Here is a 24016-nt window from a genome sequence, read left to right as displayed (position 1 = left end):
TAGAGAGAAACAAAAAGTGCTTGGAGCACTGAATGGAAACAGAAAAAAACTAAGAAAGGCCAACAGAGATATTTTAGAAGCAGTTAAAGAGGATGGTTTAGGGACAGTTAGATTCCTGAGCACCATCAGATTTCCCTTAAGGTTCAGAGGGGCTTCACAAAATAATTTTTAGAAGACATGAGACAAAATTAGCCAGGCTTGGTGGCAGCATCTGTAGCTCCAGATACTCAGAAGGCTCAGGTGGGAGGATCACTTGAGTCCAGGATTTCAAGGATGCAATGAGCTATGATCATACCACTGCACTCCAGCCTGGGCCACAGAGAGACCCCATTTCTTAAAAACAAAACAAAACATGAGATTAGAACTAAGGAAACAAGAGATCAGAGAAACTCACACTTTGGAGTATTAAGCAGGTAATCAAAGCTTCCAGACTGACAGAAGTGAGAAAAGGAGGGAGAGGAGAAAGTGGGATGGGGGACAGAGGAGAGGCAGAGGAAAGGAAGCAGGAGGCACAGAGGGAGAAAGCTGTGCCTACAGGAAATAAAGTTCGGAACTCATGAATTGAAGAATGAAAAGCTATAGTCACAAGTCTGGGAGATGGACTTCAAGAAGAGAAAGCCTGGGGTTTTACACCTTCCAGGAGGTGATGACAAATCCTAAAGCTGTATAGTGGCAGAGAGTAAGGTACACCTGACACTATGCCATCTGTTTCTGTAAAAGTAAGACACTAGCACCCTTGCTTGACTAATACCATTCTACACTGCTGATTTAAGAGTATCTGTGATCAGATTACCAGTACACCAGCAGGTCAATCATCTGCAGGCAATATAGAAAGGTTTTGAGCCAAGCGGGTCTATGAAATACAAAACCCAGTTAATGCTCCTGTCAAGTGAAGAGACAGATTTTGTTATTCTCCCACAGCATTTTAGTACTTTCCTAAAGCTTACTCATTCTGAGCAGTCTTAGTAAGCTACTGTCAAAGACTGTGCAATCAAACATAGGCGACCATAAGCAAAGCCCCAATTTTTCCTGAGCCCTGGCTGCTTCTGTGATCTGGAACACAGCAGGCAGCATGGAAGTTATTATTACTTATTTGGGGGAATAGGGAAGACTGCAGATCAAAAACCATCTAACCATACATTTAAGTAACCAAAAGCGATCAACTGACTAATTTAGCTGCTCAGAATCCCTCTTGTCAAAAAGTCATAATCTTCAGATTGATGAAGGAAAACAGGATTCTGCTACTCAGATGCTTTCAGTTTGGTGAGTGCTGGTTTTGATGGTATTTCTAGTCAGTTTTTATTCTGATCTTTTCAGGCACTTTTGCCTGAGACTACTCTGCCCAGCATGGAAAAGCTTCACAGAAACACGTAGCACGTCTCATCTCAAGTGGTACCTTCCAAGCTGCTACAGTCTCCCACCCTATTCAATTGTCTACTTCTTCCTCTTCATTCTGTTCTTCTTCTTCCAGCCTTTCTTCATCTTCGTCATTGTCCTCATCCCTGCTCTTGTCTTGCTCTTCTGAGTCTGTTTTTTTGTCTTTGTCCTTCTTCTTTTGCTCTGAGGCCTCCTTCTTGCCTTTCTGCTCCCGCCTATACGCTGTAAGGAGGAAAGAAGGGGTTAGGAGACAGAGCTGAAAGTGAGCCAGACAGACTGCAGGAGCTAATTACATTATACAACTGGAAAAACAGAGGCAGGTGGGTGCGGTGGCTCACGCCTGTAATCCCAGCACTTTGGGAGGCTGAGGTGGGCGGATCACCTGAGGTCAGGAGTTCAAGACCAGCCTGGCCAATATGGTGAAACCCCATCTCTACAAAAATACAAAAATTAGCCGCACGTGGTGGCATGCACCTGTAGTCCCAGCTACTTGGGAGCCGGAAGCAGGATAACTGCTTGAACCCAGGAGGAGGAGACTGCGGTGAGCCAAGATCCCACCACTGCACTCCAGCTTGGGTGACAGAGCAAGACTCCATCTCAAAAACAAAAAACAAAAAACAAAAAAAAACAAGAAAAACAAGACCAAAAAAAAAAAACCAAAAAAAAAAAGGAGGCAGAAAAGGAAAAATAACTTGCTCAGCATCACAAAACAGATCCGAGGTAGTGTCCATCGAACTGGGTCGAGTCACATCAAGTGCTGGCTTAGAGAACTTAAAGGGACCCGCGCTGAGAAAGTCTCAGGGCCAGATGAACAGGTCACACAGGATGACCATCTACGTGGTTTAGAAGACAGAAGGCTCGTTACCTTCCAGAGCTTCCTTTAATGGGGTAACGAACCGCTGGAACTCCATCTCTTCCATGGCTGAGAGCACATCACTGGCATTCAGCGTCTTGCGCTTTCCTTTCATAGCAAAATTGTTGGCACTGAGAGAAGAGAAAGGCTGTCAGACTCCCTCTTGTTTGTAAGGGGTGAGTGGGAAAAGGAGCACCCAGAGGTGGAACGGGAAAACCTGCCTCTTACATGCATGGATTTTGGTGTGACACGGATAAGTCCTTCCCTTCTCTGCACAAAAAAAGCTTAAGCAAAGTTATTTTGTTGCGTTACTTTGCTTCAGAACTTGTAGGAACTGGCTGAGAACTGAACCTGTCCCGACCGAGGGAGGACATAATCGTTGGGGTTTGTGGGCTCCCGGCCAGGAACTCCCAGCCAGGTATCCCCGCGCCTCCCTTATGCCTCTGCCCCGCTCACCAGGATGTGGCGTACAGCACGAAGACGCTGGCGGCGCGGGAGATGGCGCTCCGGGCCTCCTTGGAGATGTTGACACCGTCCGGGAGCTGCGAGGAGACCGGGGGTGAGCAAAGCTGCCGGTCCAGCACTTGCTTCCCTCCTGCCCGTTCGTCCGCCCCCCCGAGCTGCTCACCGCCTCCTTGATGATCCTGGTGATGACGGCGTTGGGCAGGTTTAGGTCCTCGGGCCTCTCCGCCATTGCCGCCGCCGGGGCTGAGCCTCCCTTTCGCCTCCGCTACAGGCAGCTACTGCGTCCGGACTTCCCGCGTCGCTACGGTCTGACCCTCCGGAGGTTCCGTCCCGCCCCACGTGGCCCACAGTGTCCCACAGTGCTCTGCGCGCTATAGCCTCCCTCTTCCCCCTAGCCCCGCCTCCGCCTCAAATACCGGCGCATCCGGATTTTGAAGCCGCAGTGGTTTTGGCCCGCCGAGGCTTCCATCCAACCGCACCCCACCCCGCACGCCCCTCCCCAGGTCCGTTTCTTTGCCTCTCGCCATCGCTGCGTCGGGAACCTTCTCATCAGCTTATTATGGCTCAAAGGAGTTTCCGTCCGTTTTCCATGGTGCTCTGCGCCGCTGCTTGGCGACGGTGCAACCGGGCGCAGCGTGTGGGAGACGGAGGCGTGGCTGACGCGGCTGGGCGGGTCCCTTTAGGGCCGGAGGCAGGGTGTGGCCGGCCGGGTCCGTAAATCTCCTCACCGCGCCGCAAGGGGCCGCGTTTTACCACTTCTTTTAGCAACCCTAAGCGGTTTGGAATCCGCTTTGCTCTTACAGGACCTCAGCCCGTCGTGATCAGATTCTCGCACTTTTTTTTTCTTTCCTGGAATGGAGCGGGCAATCTTTTTCCATCTCTACCGAAGTTGATGTTCATTTTTAATATTTTCACCCCTCACACCTTTGTAATAATGGTACTAAAACTGAGTGTTATTTAGATTTTTGTTGTAGTTGTTGTTTGTTTTTAACGTGAACTATTTATGTAGCCCGGGGATAATGTTGGCCACATAGAGATGCGCCTGATTAGGTCTCAGGAGTCTATTCGGGCTGGGCAGGTAACGAAAGGACGAGAAGCAGCCTTTTCATTGTAAGAAGAATGCAACATTACATTCGCTTTCAAAAACAAACCGTGTTAAAATTGTGTTTATTTTTCAGTTAAATTGTTCATCATACCTCTTTTCCAGTTAAAATCATTCTCAAGGTTTTGCAATGGCGTTTTAAGTTGTTTTTAAGTTATTTTTATATTATGTTCGTGGAAATTCTCACTCCCACTGATTTGTATGTATGTATTTATGTTTGACAGGATCTCTGTCCCCCAGGCTGGAGTGCAGTGAGGCGGTCTCGGCTCACTGCAGCCTCGACCTCCTGGGCTCAGGTGATCCTCCCACCTCAGCTCCCCTAAATAGCTGGAGCTACAGGTGCATTCCATCACACCCAGCTAATTTTTTTTGTATTTTTCGTAGAGACAGGGTTTCGCCATGTTGCCCAGGCTGGTCTCGAACTCCGGGGCTCAAGTGATTTGCCCTCGGCCTCGCAAAGTGCTGAGATTACAGGCGTGAGCCCCCGCGCCCGGCCTCCCACTGAGAATTAATGCTGCTTTTTTCCCTTCAAAAGGGAAGTCTCAAGTCGCCATTTAGTTTTCCTGCTTTCGATAGAAGCCTGTTTACAGAGAAATATTTTAAAACAAAAGAGCAAATGCTATGATAAGTGGCAACTGAAAGTGCTTCAATTAGAGTCCATAAGGTCTGGTGGGGGAGCTCCGCTTGGATAGAACAGACCTGGCTGAAAACAGGGCTGCTCAGCGCTAGTCAGTTGCAGTTCAGCTGGAATTGGGCCCAGTGTTGTCAAGTATTTTGGTCCCTAAAAGGAATCAGAAATCTGGACATTGTGGGCTATTTCAATTTTAAAATTGGTTCAAAGTGCCAGCCAAACAAAACAAGTCATAGGCCAGGTGCAATCCTAGGCTGATAGTTTATCTTTGATCTAAATTATAAACTGTTTAGAACAGGGAGTTTGTTTATTACTGTTCATGTCCAAAGCAGGTCCCCTCACATATTTAGTAATCAATAAATGTGTTGAATAAAAGAAAGAAATGGACGCTGTCCTTAAAAAGTTCTTAGGGATATGGTAGTGGTTATTGATTGCCTAAAACACCTCTAGAAAGGAAAAGATGATAATATTTATTGAGCACCTCCCATGTGTAAAAGTACATTATCTCATTTAATGCTTCTGCAGTCCTCCTTAGGGATTCCCCTCCTGCTTATTTTATTTATTTGTTATTTTTTGTAGAGAGGGGGTAACTCATCTTGGCCTACCAAAGTGCTGTGATTACAGACCTGAGACACCAAGTCAGGACCCTTCCCCCTACTTGAGAGAGAGGTGTGAAGTCACTTGTCCAAGGCCATATGGCCAGTAAATGAAAAGCTAATGGACTCTGATGCAACTAGGAGTGTCTAGTGATTTGCTATTTGAGCAAACACATTCATTGCTGGTGGGTATTTTATCTGCCTGCGTGGGAACTGAAGCACATTGAAAAACGAAACATGTCTTCCAGGAGTTTGGGCCTTCTGAGACACTTCTGTGACTACTTTGGTCATAATTTGATAATGCTTTTTGGAGATGGTGACATCTTCTCCCTGATGACTAACAAAGGGAAAAAGGAAAGGATGCAAATATTTATTTGGAACAATATGCCAGGCTTTTAATATTCATTAACTAATTTTTGTAATGACCCTGTGAAATAAACTTATCCTCATTTTACAGTGAAGTCAACAGGCTCAGACTGGTTAAGTCCCAGGTCACTCAGCTATTAAATAGCCAATTAGGAGACCTGAAGTCATTCTGCTCTCAAACTCTTGCCATTCTACCTCATGCTGAGATATTTTCATACTTGTTTGTTATCCAATCTTTAACTATTTTGTGGCCATCATTTACCTGTATAGGTTCAACAGAAATATTTTATACTTTGAGTTCAAATTAAGATCTGGACCGTATGGCTAATGTGTAATACTCCCTAATTATGTGGTTGTTGATTTTCCAGAGGACTAGAATGCTGCAGGGTTGGCCTTTGGCCTAAACCATTTCTAGGTATGGACTTGCCAGATGAGAGCCAGTGGGATGAAACCACCTGTGGCTTTGCTGTTTGTCAGCACCCACAATGCTGGGCAACTGTCCGCCGCATTGAAAGGGGCCATCCTCGAATCCTTGGCTCAACCTGCAAAACTCCCCTGGATGCTGAAGGTGAATTAGCCAGCTTCTGTCCTCTCCCTCACGAGGTCCTTAATGTATTTATGTATGTGACTTCCTTTCTCCAGGCAGCATGTTAACATGTTTTCTTCTGGTCTGTCTTCTTAGATAAACTCCCAGTGCTCACCGTGGTAAACATCTCGGATTCCTGCTTTGCACCTCGTCATCTACCAGAATGTACCGTTACTAAGGCCCGTTCTTTATTGTCTCGGAGTTCAAAGTTTTACTCCAAATTTCATGGCAGGTAAATTATGATGGAATCTTCCTTTAACAGCCTATTGTCTCAAAATTCTGGCTTATGATTTTCCTTATCCATGTAATATACTTTGAGAAAGCCAGATTAAAAAGAAAATACCAATTTGGTTAAAGAAGTGGTGAATAGGCAGTGGGAGACAGAAAGAAACACTTCCTGCTTGTGCTATAGGAATTGGTTAATTTGGGAGGTATATTGGTTCGGAAGGGCTGTCATAACAAAGTACCATAGACTGGGAGGCTTAAACAACAAAATTATTTTCTTATAATTCTTGAGGCTAGAAGTCCATTATCAAGGTGTTGCCAAGATTGTTTGCTTTTAAGACCACTCTTGGTTTGTAGATGGTAATTTTTTATTCCCTGTGTCCTTTTTATTTATTTACTTTTTTTGAGCCAGGGTCTTACCCTGTCACACAGGCTGGACTAGAGTAAAATGGTGTGATCATAGCTCACTGCAGCCTCAACTTTCCGGGCTCAAGCGATCCTCCTACCTCAGCCTCCCAAGTAGCTATGACTGCAAGTGTGCATCATTGTGCCTGGTTAATTTTTTTGTTTTTTGCTTTTATTAGAGATGAGGTCTTGCTTTGTTGCCTGGGCTGGTCTTGAACTCCTGGCCTCAAGTGATCCTCCTGCCTTGGCCTCCCAAATTGTTGGGATTACAGGCATGACACACCGTACCGAGCCCCTCTCCCTATGTGTTAACATGGTCTTCCCTCTATGCGTCTGTGTCTTAATTTCTTCTTACAAGGACACCAGTGTTACTGGGTTGGGGCCCCCCATGTGACTTCATTTTTACTTTAATAACTTCTTTTTTTTTTTTTTTTTTTGAGATGGAGTCTTGCTCTGTCACCCAGGCTGGAGTATAGTGGCCTGATCTCAGCTCACTGCAACCTCCGCCTCCCTGCTTCAAGCAATTCCCCTGCCTCAGCCTCCCGAGTAGCTGGGATTACAGGCGCACACCACCACGCCCAGCTAATTTTTTTGTATTTTTAGTAGAGACAGGGTTTCACCATGTTGGCCAGGCTGGTCTCGAACTCCTGTCCTCAGGCAGCCCATCCATCTTGGCCTCCCACAGTACTGGGATTACAGGCGTGAGCCACTGCGCCTGGCCCTTAATAACTTTTTAAAAAACCATATCTCCAAATACAGTCAAAATCTGAAGTACTAATTGGGACTTTAACAGACGATTTTTGTGAGGACACAATTCAGCCAGTCTTATCAGCATCTGTAGATCAGAAAACTGTCCATATATGCCATCTTTCTTTTTTCTTTCTTTTTTTGAGACAAGAGTCTCACTGTGTCATCCAGGCTGGAGTGCAATGGCACGACCTCTGCCTCCCACGTTCAAGCAATTCTCATACCTCAGCCTCCTGAGTAGCTGGAATTACAGGCATACACCACCATGCCTGGCTGATTTTTATACTTTTAGTAGAGACGGAGTTTCACCATGTTGTCCACGCTGGTCTCAAACTCCTGACCTCAAGTGATCCACCGGCCTCAGCCTCCCAAAATGCTAGGATTACGTGTGAGCCACCATGTCCAACCCTGTCTTTCTATTTCTTTTTTTTGGTGGGGAACAGGGTCTTACTTTGTCACCTAGGCTGGAGTACAGTGGCACGAACTTGCTCACTGCAACCTCCACCTCCTGGGTTCGAGTGATTCTCCAGCCTCAGCCTCCCAAGTAGCTGGGACCACAGGCACGCACCACCACACCCAGCTAATTTTTGGATGTTTTTGTATAGACAGGGTTTCGCCATGTTGCCCAGGCTGGTCTTGAACTTGTGAGCTCAAATAAATTGTACACTTAAAAATGGTTAAAATGGTCAATTTGTGTTATGTGTATATTTACCACAGTAAAAAACTCATATCCTTATATTTTCATATCTCTTGCTATTTTTCTTATTTTTTAAAAGACATGTTACATGCATGGATGAATGAATAACATAAAGGGGTTGCTCTGTAATCCCAGAGTGTTGGGGTTATTCTGTAATCCCAGAGTGTTGGGATTACAGGCGTGAGCCACCATGCCCGGCCCCTGTCTTTCTATAATGATATTTTATTTTTAGGTATGAAACTATTTGTAAGCTCCATGCCCGGTATGGATATTTTGTTTTTAGGTATGAAACTATTTGTAACCATCATGCCCGGCCGCTGTCTTTCTATAATAATATTTTATTTTTAGGTGTGAAACTATTTGTAAGCTCCTAAAGGAAAAAGCTGTGGCTTTTTTTTTTTTTTTCTTTTCTTGAGTCTCCTACAATGTCTATGTACCCAATGAGTGCTTGCTGATACACGAAACTAAGGGACAGGTATCTGTGGAAAGCTTAGACTTAAAAAATTCAAAGACTTTGTTACCTGGAATCAAAGCACCAGTGATGGCTCTTATAGTAATTTCTTTTCTCCTGTTCCATTTAAGTAGCCCCTGATGATTTCTCTTTGGCTAACAATGGTATAGGAAGAGGCTTGACTACTTTCATGTTCTCTAGGACTTGAATTTTGGTTAAACAGCGTTGTTTCTCAGTCAGGACCTATGATGTGCTTCACATTCACACGCAGGGACACACTCCACCCCTGCCATGCCCTCCGTGTATAGCGCAGAGCTGTGAGAGAGCTGCCTCCTCTAGTCAGTTCCCTGTTTCCACATCTTCTTCCTTCAGTGTGTCTGGCTTTCTGCTTCACACTCTCTGTCGGAGACCAGTCCCTCATGACATGGTGGGTGTTTGCAGTGGCTTCTGAACTGGCTTCTCTGCCTTTTCTCCTCGAAGCTATTTTACATATGGCCAACAGATTAATCTTCCAAAAATACTGCTTTGTTCATTTCCTTGCTCGAAAAGCCCCTTTATCAGCACTTTGTTTACTAGAGAACAGACTCAAACCTCCCAACTCTGGACTGGTGGCCTCTCTCTTTACTGTCTGGCTTCTCTAATCAGAGTCCTCTCTTCTTGAACACCAACTTTTCCTCTGTGCGAGACTGGTTTTCTGATTGTGCTTTTCTGTCATGCAGTTTCCTTAACTGTAAAGGCCTTCTTCCCTCCTGTCACTTCATTAAGTCCCTGGCCTGGCCTTATCTGGCCTTCCTACTGGACCTCATCTCGCACTTCTCCCTTCCTTGTTGAATAGGCTCAGGCCACACTGCTCTTTCAATTCCTCATCTATGCCACACCTTCCACCCCAGGGTTTATGCCCCTACTGTTTCCCCTGAGTAGAACACTTTTCCTCTTTTTTTTTTTTTTTTTAAAAAAAAAAAACACTATTGACATTTTGGACCAGATAATTCTTTGTCCTTTGGGGCTGTCTTGTGCATTATCTGATTTTAGCTACTTCCCTGGCTTCTACCCACTGAATACTAGTAGTACCCTGCCTCCAGTTATGACAACCAGAAATGCCTCCAGACATTACCAGATGTCCCCTGGGGGCAATATTGCCCCCTCGTTGAGAAATACTGCCCTAGATCCTTCCAGCTAATTCCTTTCGGTCCTTGAGTTTAAGCTTAAATGTTGCTTTTTCACAGAAGTCTTCCTCGAGCAGTCTATTGAAAATTTTCTTACACCCTCATCATCATTTAACCAAGCATCCTTTTTCTTCAGTTCTTCTGATCTGAAATGATTTTTATTGATTTGTTTGCCGCCTCTCATGAGAATGTCAGTCCCTACAAGAGCAGGGACTGTATGTTTCTTTTGTTGGCTGCTCTGTCTCCTATGTCTTCAATAATGCATGGCATATAGTGGAAACATAATAAGTATTTGTTGACTGAGAGAATATGGTCCTTTTCTTCTGTCAAGGTTGAGTTTTCTCATTTCCCATTAGCCTCTGATATTCTCTCTTCCAAACTACCCCTAGTACTTCGAGTCCCTGACATGCTTATTGATATTTATATGTTTATCTCCTAAGTCCAGCTGGATTTTAGGCCCTTTGAAAGCAGGGGCCATGACATTTGTTTAGTCATTCAATTCACAACTGTATGTTAGTGGGGGCCACTGCGGTGAATGCTGGGGATACAACAGTAACAACATACAGTCTTTACCCTCAAGGGACTTTCAGCCTAGTGGGGAGGCAAAGAAATAAGCAGGTCGTATGATGAGTGTCATGAGAGGACTGCCCCCTGGTGTGTGGGAACACCAGAAAGGGTTCCCAAACCAGGGCACTGTCTTCTGTGTAAGTGGCATCTGTGCCTAGACCGGAAGTCTGAGCAGTCTAGTGAAATGGGGGTTGTAGGTGGGAGGTTGGCAGGAAGAGATTTCTAAACCATAGGAATAGCATATCCAAAGGCTTGGAGGCAAGAGGAAATTCTGTCTGTATCAGGAAAATAGTTCATTGTGCCTAGAACATAGAGCAGGAATGGAAGAGTGGTCAGAGATGAGGCTGGGGAGCTGCAGTAGAAACAGGAAGCAGGTGTCTGTGTCATGTAGAACTTCATAAAGCAAGCTGAGTGTTAGGTCTTTATCTTTTTATTGTTTTTAAACTCGTCTTACTATCATTCCTAAAGGTCGTTTTCATTTACCCCTTGACATTATTCATTCATCCATGTATGTAACATGTCTTTTAACAAATAGGAAAAATAGCAAGTGATTTGAAAATATAAGGATATGAGTTTTTTACTGTGGTAAATATATACATAACAAGAATTGACCATTTTAGCCATTTTTAAGTGTACAATTCATTGGCATTAAGTACATTCACAATGTTGTACATCCATGACCACTATCCATTTCCGAAATGTTTTCATCATGTCAAACAAAAACTGTATCCATTAACGGCAACTCCCCATTCCCTCCTCTTCCCACCCTCTGGTAATCTCTATTCTGTTTTCTGTCTTTATGAACTTTCCTGTTCTAAGTACCTCATATAAGTGGAATCACACATTTGTCCTTTTGTGTCTGGCTTATTTCACTTAGTATAATGTTTCCAGTGTTGTAGTATATACTGTAGTCCCCCCTTATTTGCAGGAAATGTATTCTCAGACTCCCAGTGGATGCCTGAAACTGTGAACAGTACCAAACCCTATATTTACTATGTTTTTACATATACATACATGCTTATAGGAAAGTTTAATTTATAAGTTAGGCACACTGAGAGATTAACAACAATAAGATAGAACACTTATAATATACTGTGATAAAAACTCATGGTGTGAATATGGTCTCTTGTGGTCTCTCTCTCTCTCTCTCTCTCTCTCTCAAAATACCTTACTTACAGGTGCTCATCTATTTTCAGACCATAGTTGACTGCGGGTAAGTGAAACCATGAATAAAGGACTACTGTATCAGAATTTCATGACTTTTAAAAGCTGAATGATATTCTATTGTATGTATATAATGCATTTTGTTTATTTTATAATAAATTTTTAAATTTTATTTGTTTTTATTTATTATTTATTTTATATTTTATGTTATTTTATATTTTGAGCATCTATCTCAAAGTACTTAAACTTTTATTGATGGTGATATGACTGTCTCTAGCTGGAGAGAAGAGTAGGCTATGAATTCTGTTTGATGGAACAAATAGTTGTGAAGTGTTTGCAGTGTGCAATGTCTGTTTAGGAGCTGTTCCAGGAAAAACAAACAAAACTTAAGGATATGGTGAGACCCTACACTCGTTTGGTAAGCATAAAGCCCAAGGTTTTCTGTAGATAAGTAGAAGGGTTTCCTCTTAGCACTAACTTTATCATTCCAATAAGTGTTTTGTATTTCTGTTTTATGTGTGGAACTCATTTTTTAGGCCTCCGAAGGGTTTACCTGACAAAAGTTTGATCAACTGTACTAATAGACTTCCCAAAGTAAGTCACAGATATTAAAAGGTACTTGCTCAACAATTTTTCTTTACTAGTGGAAATAAGCTATTCTGCCTTTATTTGAAATTATTCCTCAGGAGGACTATAATCTGAATAGTAATGTTGATAGTAACCATCTAATATTGGGTCCTTGCTATATGCTAGACTCTGTGCTATCTACATGCCATATTGTTTTCAGAAATCCTAGAAGTCAGTGGGATTGATTTGTATAGGTTAGGTGTAGGTGAGAATTTTCTGTCTCTTTCCTGCATAGAACATGTTCAGCTACTCAGTAAATACTGTCATCTCATAATCAGGGAAACTGGAATGCTGGAATGTCAGACCCAAATAGGCCTTAAGGTCATCTAATCTGATAACTTACAAACTGTTCAGCTTATGATCTAGAGTAAGAAATAGATTTTACCAAAAAAAAAAAAAAATCATGGAACAATCCTTACCTAACTATGAGTGATATACTCTAATATTTTCTGTCCTATTCTGTTTTATTCTATTTCGTTTGTAAACAATATGGTCTGTGATTCAAAAAACTTGATTTTATGACCTATGAATAGTTGCAATTGCAGTTTGAAGAACACTACAATGGTTTGATAGACCACAGTTTATCTTATGTATCTTGCAGATGAGGAAACTCAGTTGGGAAGTGATTTGCTAAAGCATACAGCTAGTTAGGGGTAGAGCTAAATTAGAACTTTAGAAAGAAAAATCCCTCCTACTTAACTATAGTAAAGAGAGATTTACTATTCTTTGCAGTCCTACTGGATGCCTTTTATTTTTTTCATGAGATGCTTCACTTTTCAATATTATGTGTAATGGAGAGTATAAGGAACTGCGATGGTAGATGGTTTTGAATGGACAAATTGACTAATCACTTTACCTCTTTGACTTCTTTAGAATAAGAGGATTAGATTAAATAATAACAACAACAATAATAATAATTATTATTATTTTAAGAGACAGAGTCTTGCTCTGTCACCCAGGCTGGAGTGCAGTGGTATGACCGTGGCTCACTGTAGCCTCAAATTCCTGGGTTCAAGCCATCCTCCTGCCTCAGACCCCTGAGTAACTGGACTATAGGCACATAGCACCACACTTGGCTAATTAAAAACTTTTTGTAGGAACAGGGTCTCACTATGTTTCCCGGGCTGGTCTCAAACTCCCAGCCTCAAGCAATCCTCCTACCTCGGTCTACCAAAGTGCATGAGTTGTCATGCCTGGCCTAGATTAAATTATTTTAAGTTAATTATTTGGAGAGATAATGTATGAACATGATTTTTAACTTCAAAAAGCATTAAAAGATTTATAATGAAAAGGAATCTCTCCTATTACTTCCAAGTCCATCAGTTCGTCTTCACAGGGACAACCTTATTTTGAATAGTTTTTTCGTATGTGTATCTTACCAGGAATATGAACTAGGTGATTTACAAGGTTTCCTTGAGCACTAGTGTTCTAGGATCCTAAATAGCTAAATGTGAGAAGAGTTAGCCTTTGACTTTTATATAGATGCCTATAATTGTAGTCAGACTGTAAAACACCTTGCTTCTGTTTCTGTCAGTTCTTTTTCTGCTCCCAAGCTGCAGATTGTAATGTCTGCAGGATCTAAGTCTTTGGCGTGGAGTAGGCAGGATAAGTAGTGTTCCTGTAGGCAAGCCCCAGGGCACCCTCATATGGGATCGGATTGGGAGTTGCTAAATGCTACCCTAAGGGCACAGGGAAGCAGGGGAGATTATTTGCTTATTAATACTAACTCTTGCAGATACCTATACTGATATTTGATGGAGGAGGCCGGTTTTTTTTTTTGGGGGGGGAGAATATTATGAAGATGTCTTGGAGATGGGAAACCTAAAGCATCTTCTGTGCCACCAAACTCTTTGCTTAGCATATCCTTAATCTGATACAGGAGTTTAGCACCTCAAGCCATACATGGGCTTTATATCTTTCTCTTAGCTTCCAGTGTTGAATTTGAATGAGACGCAACTTCCCTGCCCTGAAGATGTTAGAAATATGGTTGTATTGTGGATCCCAGAAGAAACAGAGATACATGGGAGGTGAGTATCATATCTGGAACTCAGAGGCCTTTGACTCTATAAATCTCTGATGTCTTCTGCAGGCCTCCTTTTTGTGATCTTCCTTTTCGCCAGCTCATTGCAAGTAGCAGGAGGCCAGCAGAGAAGGTCGTGGTCTTTTGCACCTGCCTTTTGCTACACTGGAATTTTAACGTAATGCATTTTGAGATTCATGCTGTGGGATTTCTCCATATCAAATTTCACATGGCAGTAAATAGCATACAAGATAAGGCTTAACTTACTTGTAAGGCTTGACTAAGAAATAAATGCTCTCTCTTAGTTTTTCTGGTTAACCACTTGCAACAAGTGAAAAAGTTCTCAGTGAAGCATGTGAATCTGTGATCTCAACCCCAGGGCCTAGTACAGTGTACAAAAGCAATAGCATGTAGGACTTGTGTAGAAAACAGAGTGTGACAAAGATCATTTGGTGAAGGCCCAAAGGCTGGCTAATATTGACAACCATCAGGAAAGTGTTTGGTTCTTCTTTCCTGATCCTTGAGGCTTTCAGGTTCTTAAGTGACATTTAGAGATGATGAAACTTAAGAATTTCTTTTTATTTCATTTTGTTTTTCTTTTTAAAAAATAATGCTATGAGTGCTTCTCTCTATATATGTATGCATTTGTGTGTGTGTATATATGGTATAAACAAATGAAACACAACCCTAAGGGTTTATTTCCTTTCATGTGAAAGAAGCTCAGAAGTAGGCAGGCTAGGGCATGTGAGCTTCATGAGATAATCAGAAACCGGGGCTCCTTCTAGCTTTTTGGGCCATCTCCTTAGCCCATGAATTCCACCTTCTAAGGAGTTTCATGGGTGCTTTTAAGGTATAAGTTGGCTACTAGAGCTTCCACTATCATATCCATGTCCCAGGCAAGGAGGAAGAGGACAGAGCAAAAAATACTTCTTACGAAACCTCTCTGTGTCAAGCAGCGAGGATTTGGTGAACCAAATAGATTTGGTCCCTGTCCTGTTGGAGCCTTGTCAGGGCGAGTCAGCCATTACAGACATAACCACACCTACATATATCATTTCTAATTTGGATTCATGCTATGAAAGCAGATAACTGGATTGCCTGAGAGATTAATGGGAAACCTAATTTAGATAGGAGGATGGGGGGTCTTTTTAGCAGAAGGTGCTTGGGCAGCAGGTACTGCTGGGCTCCCGACCAGCTATCTTCAAGTACTGATCAAAGATAAGAATCTTTGTGGTCATCATTCACGAACATCCTTGGAGCTTCTGTTTAAGATATCTGGGAATAAGTTGTGCTTATTCTTATTTCAAGTCCAGCTGAGAAGCATGTTTTGTTTTGTTTTGTTTTGTTTTTCTCCAGACAGCATGGGAAGAAGAAAAGAAAGAACTTGACAGTGGTGAGTTTGATGTTTTTGTGCAAATCTTTATAATATTGCTATGTAGAGTTTTGTCTTCCTTTCAGGTCTCCTCCACCTTACCCCCATTCTTTCCTGAAATGATCCAAATCTGCTAAAGAAAACCCTTCTTTAGGAATAATTAACCAAACCATTCTCTATTCAGAGACTCCTTTTCTCTGTCTCCTCCCTGTAGGGAGATGAAGAGCACCTTGAGATAATAGGAGGAACTGTTGTGTATTCAGGGGAGTTTTTGGTCAATTAAAAACTAATCTCCAATGTGATGAGATAGAATTTCAAAGGACCAGGAGTTATAAGACCTGGGCTTCTAATTCTAATTGTACCATTTATGGGTAAATGTGACCTTGGATAAGTCACTGTAAGACTTCTATGTCCATGAGAGTAGTGTCTTGGTTCATTTTGTTCATTGGTGAATCCCCATCCCTAGCTCTGTGCCTGACACACAATTAGACAATAAATTTTTGTTCAGTTTGTTGAGTGAAGAAATGAATGACCTTTCGGGAAAATGAAACAAAACAACGAATCCCTGTGTGATCAGTATACAACAATAGAGTTGGGAGCTTGAGAGGGAAACATGAGGTGGCCTTCATCATTTAGAGGAGGCAAGCATGGCTGGAGTACATGCCAGGGTAGTATTGAGAGGCAAGAATGTTGATGGAAAGGACTAGGCTCAAAAAGAGCACTTTGGAGAATTCTTTTCATTGTTTCTCTTCCAGAAAAGCAAGTCATTTCTGGGTCTCTCCGGAAATCAGTCCGCAGAAACACGAGTAGAAACTCCAGGGATGACTGTGCCTCCCCCAACCCCAGTGCAATTGTCTAAACAATTCAGTTCAGATTTCCTACCTCTCTGGGCTCAATCCGAAGCATTACCTCAGGATCTACTGAAGGAGTAAGTATCATGTAGGTCTGTGGGAGGGCCAGAGCACCTGCTTTCCACTGAAGCTGAGATGGTTCTAAATGGTGTGCTTTTTCTGAGTAGGGCTGGGAGAAAACGATCACCCCAACTTGTTTACTGAACTCTTAGACTTACCAACAGGCAGGGATGACCATCATAACCACCACTATTTATCAGACTTACTGTTTGCCCAGCCCTATGCTAGGCACATCACATGTACTTTCATTTAAATTTCCACTAGGAGGTAGGCACCGTCACTCTCTTCTTTTTATAGGTGAATTATGAATAAGTGGTAGGCAGAATGTGTGGTCTGCAGTGAGATGACCTTTGAATTTTACATTGAAACTTAACTGGCTATGTGAATTTTGGTAATGTATTTAGCCTCTTAAAACTTCATTTTCCTCATTTGCAAAGTGGAAAAAATATCTGTTCTCAGGTGTTGTAAGGATTCGGTGTTATAAAGCACATGAGCCTGACATAGAATCAGCACTGGGTATATGCAGCCATGATGATCGTAGTTGCATCAGAAAGGTGTTACCGAATGAGCACTTGTTGGTACAGGCCTTTTCAGACCCAAAGTGGAGATTTCTTGGAGCCCTTTACATCTCTTTCTCCTCAGTCATGCTTTCCAGGAAGAGCTGTTGCTGACTGTCTGGCTATCCTCTGTCCCCTTCAGACTTTTGCCAGATAGAAAGCAAACCATGCCCTGTCTGGAGATGAAGATAAAATTGGCCATGATGAAAAAGAATCTTCCCTTGGAAAGGAACCGACCTGACAGTGCGATTTCTTCTAAGATGTTTCTATCTATACACCGCCTCACCCTGGAAGTAAGAGCAAGGAAGCAGCAGGGAAGAAGCCTATGTGAAAATTCAAACCCATCTCTCCTCAAATCTGGAAGAGTTGACATTCTATTCCTTATCTCTCTTCTTCCTTTCCACTCTGAACCCAAGCCCCACAGAAGGCTGGGCTCTATGTAGGTAAAAGTCAGTCAAGGGGGACGTGTTGAGAGAGCAATGTTCTCTATTTCTTTCTTTTTTTTTCTTTTCTTTTTTGAGAGACTGAGTCTCACTCTGTCACCCAGGGTGGAGTGCAGTGGTTGATCATGGCTCACTGCAGCCTTGACATTCTGGGATGAAGCCGTCCTCCCACCTCAGCCTCCAGAGTAGCTGGGACTACAGGCGTGTGCCACCATGGCTGGCTAATTTTTAAGTTTTTGTAGAGACAGGGTCTCACGATGTTGCCTAGGCTGGTTTCGAACTCCTGAGCTCAGGTGATCTGCCCGCCTCAGCCTCCCAAAGTGCTGGGATTACAGGCATGAGCCACTGTGCCTGGCCATGTTCACTGTTTCTTCTGCACTTTGTTCCCCACACCTTTTCCCTTCCTCCGTAGCCCCTGGTACAATGCTGCAAAACACTGGGTTCTTAAAATGTGCTTGTTGACTGGATGACTAAACGCATTTGGGGGATACATTTGGAGAAAAGGAAAGACCTGCAGTAGAGCTTTTCTTTTTCTTTTTTCTTTCTCCAGAGACCCGCACTGCGATATCCTGAACGTTTGAAGAAATTACATAACCTGAAGACAGAAGGTAGATTTGCTGTTGCTGCTGGATCACTAAGCACCATTTTCTGTTAGCCCACATTTCTCATACTTTAACATGGTCCAGTTCAGTTGTATTTGTGGCCACAGTCATACAGGGTCACATGTAGAACTCAGGAAACAATGGTTTCAGGAAGCAGCCCCTCTGGCTTGGTCCTTACCAGGGAGAGTCACCATTGTGAAGGAAGGCACAGCAGGCATTCCAGTGGGAGAGAGGGGGTTGTTAGAAGAGGATCAAGCTGGCTCTCTGGTCCCCAGGTTACAGGAAACAGCAGCAGTGGCAGCAGCAGCAGCAACAGAGGAAAGTGAAAACACCTATTAAGAAACAGGTAGAGTGGCAGTGAGGGGCTTGCTGGGACTGGGATAGGTAGCTACAGTCTGGAATGGGAAGGGATGTGTGAAGGGTGGGAGTCTCCTTGTTTTCTATCTGGTTATAGATATAAAGTTCTTGTCTGGTTGTAGATGTTAAATTCCTTCTTTTTGATTTCTTTTGAAAAAGGTTTTCTTTACTTCCAAAAATCCTAATTTGTTCCTCCTGATGTGGGTTTCAGGAGGCTAAAAAGAAAGCCAAGAGTGATCCAGGGAGCCAGAGCACTTCACATAAACATCCAGTTACCACTGTTCATGACCCTCTCTATGGTAAGGGGAATATATGCTTGGTTGGGGGTGATAGGATTCCTGAGGGGTAGGTATCTGAGGGCTGGAAAAGCTAAACATGCTCTTGTCATTTTGAGACCTGCCTTTGTCAGGCACTCAGAATTTCTTGGAATGCTTCAGTCTGTCTGGTCTCTCATGCACCATCCTTCCTTCAGAAATTTACTAAACAAACAAGCTGGGCCAGATGTCTGCTTCACATGGGCGCTTGAAAGATGACCATGAACATGAATCACAGTCATATTTTCCTCAGGTTCTACCTTAGAAAAGGCAGAGCACTTTGAGGATCAGGAGAGCAGCAAGCCCAGGTTATTGAAGAGAAAACCCTGAGGGCTCATTGTCCAATGAGGCAGGGAGAGCTGGGGCTCCTCACTAGAACCCCAAAAGAGTTCTAAGGAAGCAGAGCTCCAGGGCCCCCTAACTTTCCTGCCACAAGGTAGAGAGTCCCCGGAGCCTCATGGTAAAGTCACACACATTGTCTAGCTCCATCCAGGAGTCAGGGAGACAATTCTCGTCAGGCAGTTCTTTTGCTCCAGTGCTCATGCTGGACACGAGAAAGAACATCTCCCCTTTTTGGAGTCCTTATCATGTCTGAGCTCAGGCATATACTTACCCCTATCCCTCTGAAATTTTTCAACTTGAGTGGAGAATGGGAGGAGGGAAAAAGAATCCCCCCAAACCTTGGAGAATGGTTGTGCCCTTCTCAGACTAGACATTGCTGACTTTAATATGAAAACAACTGTTTAATCATCAGAAAGAGCTTTCCAATCCTGGGGCACTGGGGGGGCTGAGATGAGGTTTCCTGTAGAAGGATGCTGCCCTCTTGCTTTTCTTCCTATCTCACTTAGTTGTCTGATGCCAATGATCTGCTCTAACCTGAAGGTTAGAAGGTTCCTGCCCTTCTCATGGGAGGTGGACAGAATCAGGGCTTGGCCCCGGGCAGGAGGTGATGTATCCAAGGTTAGCACTCCATCTAGGGTGACCACTCTGAATTCCATTCTGGTGCCTTTTGTACCCCTTCCCAATGCCTCCAATAGGAGCAGTTTTGCTTGGGTGACTGGGGTGCCCCTGTGAGTCATGTTCTTAGAGCAGTGGCCAGTCCTCACTAAGTTGAGAAAGGCTTTATGGAAGAGATGATTTTTGCATTGGATCTTGAATATGTGTGGGAGTTTTCCTGATATGGAAAATAACTCTTGAGAGGGAATAGCCTGTGCAAAGGCATCTAGGAGGATCATAGCTGCTCAGGAAATACTGAGCAGTTGAGTGTGGTTGTGGGGTTGGGTATTTAAGGGAGAGTGGTCTACCACGCCAAAGAGGTAGGCAGGGGCTTGTGTGGACTGCTGAGTCATTTGACCTTTATCATCCAGGCCAGTGGTGCTCTGCCTTGACTGTACACTAAGACCAATTATGAAGCTTTTATGTATGTATGTATGTATGTATGTATGTATTTATGACGGAGTTTTGCTCTTGTTGCCAAGGCTGGAGTGCTATGTGCGATCTCGGCTCACCACAACCTCCGCCTTCTGGGTCCGATTTCAAGCGATTCTCCTGCCTCAGCCTCCTGGGTAGCTGGGATTATAGGCATGCACCACCACGCCTGGCTAAGTTTTTGTATTTTTAGTAGAGATGGAGTTTCTCCCTGTTGATCATGCTGGTCTCGAACCCCCAACCTCAGGTGATCTGCCCACTTCGGCCTCCAAAAGTTTTGGGATTACAGGCATGAGCCACTGTGCCCGGCCAAGAAGCTTTTAAAACTCTAATACTCAGGCTGTATCCCAGCTGTTAAATCAGAATTTCTGGTGGTAGAAACTAGGCCTCAGTGTTTTTTGTTTGTTTGTTTGTTTGTTTTTTGAAGCTCTTCAGTTCTCCCAGTGTACAGCTAAGGAGAGAACCAGTGCTAGTAGGGAGTCGATGGAAATGCTATATTTTAGCATAATGCCTCAGGTGGCAGCTTGGAAGATGTTTGTTTAGGGAAAGGGAGATTGAGAAAAGAATGAATGAATCTTCTTACGGACTAGTTGGGGAAGCAGCTGATGCAAAAGAAACATAAAACTAGAGGTTTTTGTTTTTGCTTTGTTTGTGGGTGCATGAGGGATGGCGCAAGAAGATGAGTCACATTCTGGTAAGATAAGTCACATTCTGTGAAAAGGTAGATTAGGGTTTCTTGGAGGAATCCTGGGTCTTTTAACACACACTTGACCGTAATCTCTAATTCTGTAATAGATTAAGTTACAGTCCCAGGTGAGCAGAATCTCAAATAAAACTCAGAAGGTCTAACTACCTTTTACCTGCCATCAAGGTCTTGTCTTTTCCTGGATGTGGAGTCACTTGTAGACTAGGGGTCACCTAGAAGCCCCAAAAGAGGATATGATATGCCAATAAGAGGAAGATTGAATTGACTTTTTGGTTACTAGGTTACAGAACTCTGCCAGGTCAGAACAGTGACATGAAGCAGCAGCAGCAGATGGAAAAAGGAACCACCTCGAAACAGGTGACAATGTACCAGGCCTCTGCTAGGACCCGGTTTCAGTTATCTATTACTGTGTAACAACCCCAAAGCTTAACCGTAGTGATTTGTTATTTCTAATGATTCTGTGGGTTGACTGGATAGTTCTTCTTTCCCTGCTTGAGGTCACTTAATGCAGCTGGGCTGAGGCTGTTGGCCAAGTTGCTGGTTTTCCTTCCTGAGGCCTCTGCATGTGGTTTATTTGGGCTTTTTGATAGCATAGTAGTCTCATGAAAGCAGTTTCTTAAGGGATGGGCCTGGAACTAAAACATTGTTACTTCTGCCACATTTTCTTGGCCAAAGAAGAAACAAGTCCATCCCAGAGTAAATAAGAGAAGAAATAGGCCCTATCTCTTGATGGGAGGAACAGCATGTGCATACTGGAATGGGAGGAATTGTTGGAAGCCATATTTGGAGGCCATCTGCCCTTAGTTGACTGCAGGGAATGGGAAGGAGTGGTTCTAGGTTCATTTGGATAGCATGGAGGGCAAAGAACGTGTGATACAAGCTTCTCTTCAGTCCCAAGAGGTGGGTCTCTGGCTCATCTTAGATGTTAATTTCTTCAAGAAAAGCATCTTTTAGAAAAATCCTTTTAGTTTCCTAAAGTCTTGATTCAAATTTCCTTATACCCCGATGAATTTCAGGATTCCACAGAGAGACCAAAGATGGACTACTGTGACCATGTGGATTTCCACCACAATGTAAAAAGTAAGTTACTAGAGTAGAGGAACCTTAGTAAGTGACTGAGGATAGGGAGAGTTGAACCTGTGTTGTCCAGGATAGTTTACCTCCCTGAAGGCACAGTTCCCCTATCTCAGACAAGTCCTAAAAAACATCCCAGTTTTTCCTTTTCTGTCCTCCATTTGTCGTAGTTATTTGAGAGGAGTTTACAGGTGCAATTAATGACTACATCTTCTTTTAGGTCCTGAACTGTATGAAACAGAACCCACTAACAAGGACATTAGTGCTCCGGTGGAAGCTGTGCTAAAAGCCCAGGCTGCCAGGCAAAAGAAGATCTCCTTTAACTTTTCAGAAATCATGGTTAGAACAGGCTGGAACTCTGAGCTCAAACTACTGAGGATTCTTCAGGAGACTGATGATGAGGATGAGGAGGACCAGTACTCTGAGGCAGAGAAGCCTCTGGAGGAATAGACTGAAGGCATCCCCCGGGGCAGCCGTGTTCCAAAGTGGGATGGTTGGTAACCTGAGGGCAGCAACGTTTCACGTAAGGGCAAGAGGAGAGGGGCTTCTGCTCTCTGGAGCTTTTACCAGGGCCTGAGATCTGAGCTTAGGGATTCAGTTTCCTTCGTTCACCTCTACTTGCCTCTAAAATAAATGTAGGAGGAAAATCCCCAGCCCTTTTAAATTTAGATTATTTCTCTTGCGTTAGGGTCAGTATAATTTTGGTGATTAAACACAACTGCTTCTCAATTAAAAGACTCATTTTCTGTTTCTAGGAAGAAGGGAAAGATGTCTCTTGGTGTCTGTTTTCTTGGGTCACTCTTATCTCTGAAGCTCTGAAAGGTTTCCAGTTGGAGGAGGCTGAATTTGGCTCATGGGAGCTGCCATGGTGCTCCCTAGATTTTTCTCTCATTCCCTAGAAATGGTTTCTTTTGGAGATGGGATCTACATTGTTATCACATAATGTTCATTGTGTCACTGGTCTTAAGCTCCTAGGCTCAAGCAGTCCTCCCTCCTCAGCCTCCCAAAGTGCTGGGATTACAGGCAGGAGCCACTGTGCCCAGCCAAAAGCTCTAGTTTGTTTGTTTCTTTTTTTTTTTTTTTTTTTTGGATGGAGTTTCATTCTCGTTACCCAAGGCTAGAGTGTGATGGCATGATCTTGGCTCACCGCAACTTCCACCTCCCGAGTTCAAGCGATTCTCCTGCCTCAGCCTCCCGAGTAGCTAGGATTACAGGCATATGCCACCATGCCTGGCTAATTTTGTATTTTTAGTAGAGACAGGGGTTTCCCCATGTTGGTCAGGCTGGTCTCGAACTCCTGACTTCAGGTGGTCTGCCCACCTCAGCCTTCCAAAGGACTGGGATTACAGGCATGAGCCACCACGCCTGGCGAAAAGCTCTAGTTTCTAAGGAACTGAGTCTTCAGGAAAGTTTCAGTGATGCTCAGAATTTCAGAGTCTCAGGGAATCTCTAACTTGGTTTTGGAGGGTTTTTTTTTTTTTTCATGTTTTAGTCCTAATGTAAAAATTTCAAAATTACGTAAAGGGAAAGAGAATAATATAATGACACTTTGATGTATTCAGTATTTTAGATCTGGGCAAGGAAGGCCCTTGGCCCCATGCTTTAGAAAGTCCTCTGGTGTTCTGGCTGTGCTGCCCCTCATGGCGGAGAAATCTGCAGAGCCAAGTGAATGTATACCTAGCTGAAGTCTGTGACTCCCCTTTTAGACTTTGTTCCTGGTATTTGGAACCCTGGAATTCCCTGCCCAGTGGCCTCTTGCCTACTTCCATGGCTTCTGCAGGCCTCTTTTGTGGGTCCATCCTCCCAAGAGTGGACTATCCCACCAGTATGTGCACTGCTGGGTTCAGGGGGGTAACAGGAGGGTATTTGGAGAGGAATTTGTCCAGAGCTTGAGCCGATGGACTGGCGTATCAGCATTTGTGGCCTTTCCCAGTAAGGATGGGATCATGAGAAGTGAGGGCTGGTTCTTCTAGTGCTGCATGTTAGTGTGGAACTTCAAGGAATCTGTGGATTTTGAATGAACCTGGCTTTCTAGATCATGAAGGTATACTGATCAAGATAGCAAGTTAGAACATGTTTTATTTAACAATTTGTTAGCTTAATTTATAGTTTTTAAATGTTCAGACATGGTTAGTAGACCTGTTTTTGTACAGTTATCTTGAGTCCTGCAAAACATTAGGACTGCCCAGAGCCATCATTTGGGACAA

At 43.5% G+C, this 24016-nt stretch overlaps 2 protein-coding genes across 3 annotated transcripts; one reads left to right on the top strand and one right to left on the bottom strand.

Annotated features, from left to right (window-relative positions):
- Positions 1-362: 362 nt before the first annotated feature.
- POLE3 (DNA polymerase epsilon 3, accessory subunit) lies at positions 363-3005 on the bottom strand. The gene is made up of 4 exons (XM_077968320.1): positions 2859-3005; positions 2687-2772; positions 2243-2361; positions 363-1599 (listed from the first exon to the last, which is right to left on the bottom strand). The coding sequence occupies exons 1-4, from the start codon at positions 2922-2924 to the stop codon at positions 1427-1429; spliced, it is 444 nt and encodes a 147-aa protein (XP_077824446.1). The 5' UTR covers positions 2925-3005; the 3' UTR covers positions 363-1426.
- Positions 3006-3321: 316 nt separating this feature from the next.
- Positions 3322-22538, top strand: C15H9orf43 (chromosome 15 C9orf43 homolog). 2 transcript variants are annotated; one of them, XM_001101033.5, is made up of 14 exons: positions 3322-3632; positions 5759-5958; positions 6073-6208; positions 11935-11992; positions 13952-14052; positions 15402-15438; positions 16173-16345; positions 17028-17178; positions 17879-17936; positions 18206-18276; positions 18499-18586; positions 21016-21092; positions 21752-21815; positions 22030-22538. In XM_001101033.5, exons 2-14 carry the CDS (start codon positions 5808-5810, stop codon positions 22257-22259), a joined length of 1395 nt encoding a protein of 464 aa, XP_001101033.2. In that variant the 5' UTR covers positions 3322-3632; positions 5759-5807; the 3' UTR covers positions 22260-22538. The 2 variants fall into 2 exon arrangements, with proteins under 2 accessions (XP_001101033.2, XP_077824438.1); XM_077968312.1 differs by lacking the exon at positions 3322-3632 and having other exon boundaries at positions 5683-5958.
- The last annotated feature ends 1478 nt before the right edge of the window (positions 22539-24016 follow it).

Source organism: Macaca mulatta, chromosome 15 (assembly GCF_049350105.2).
Source record: "Macaca mulatta isolate MMU2019108-1 chromosome 15, T2T-MMU8v2.0, whole genome shotgun sequence".
Classification (NCBI taxonomy): Eukaryota; Metazoa; Chordata; class Mammalia; order Primates; family Cercopithecidae; genus Macaca; species Macaca mulatta.
The sequence above is the reverse complement of the archived record's forward strand: the minus strand, read 5'-3'. Positions and strand labels throughout refer to the sequence as shown.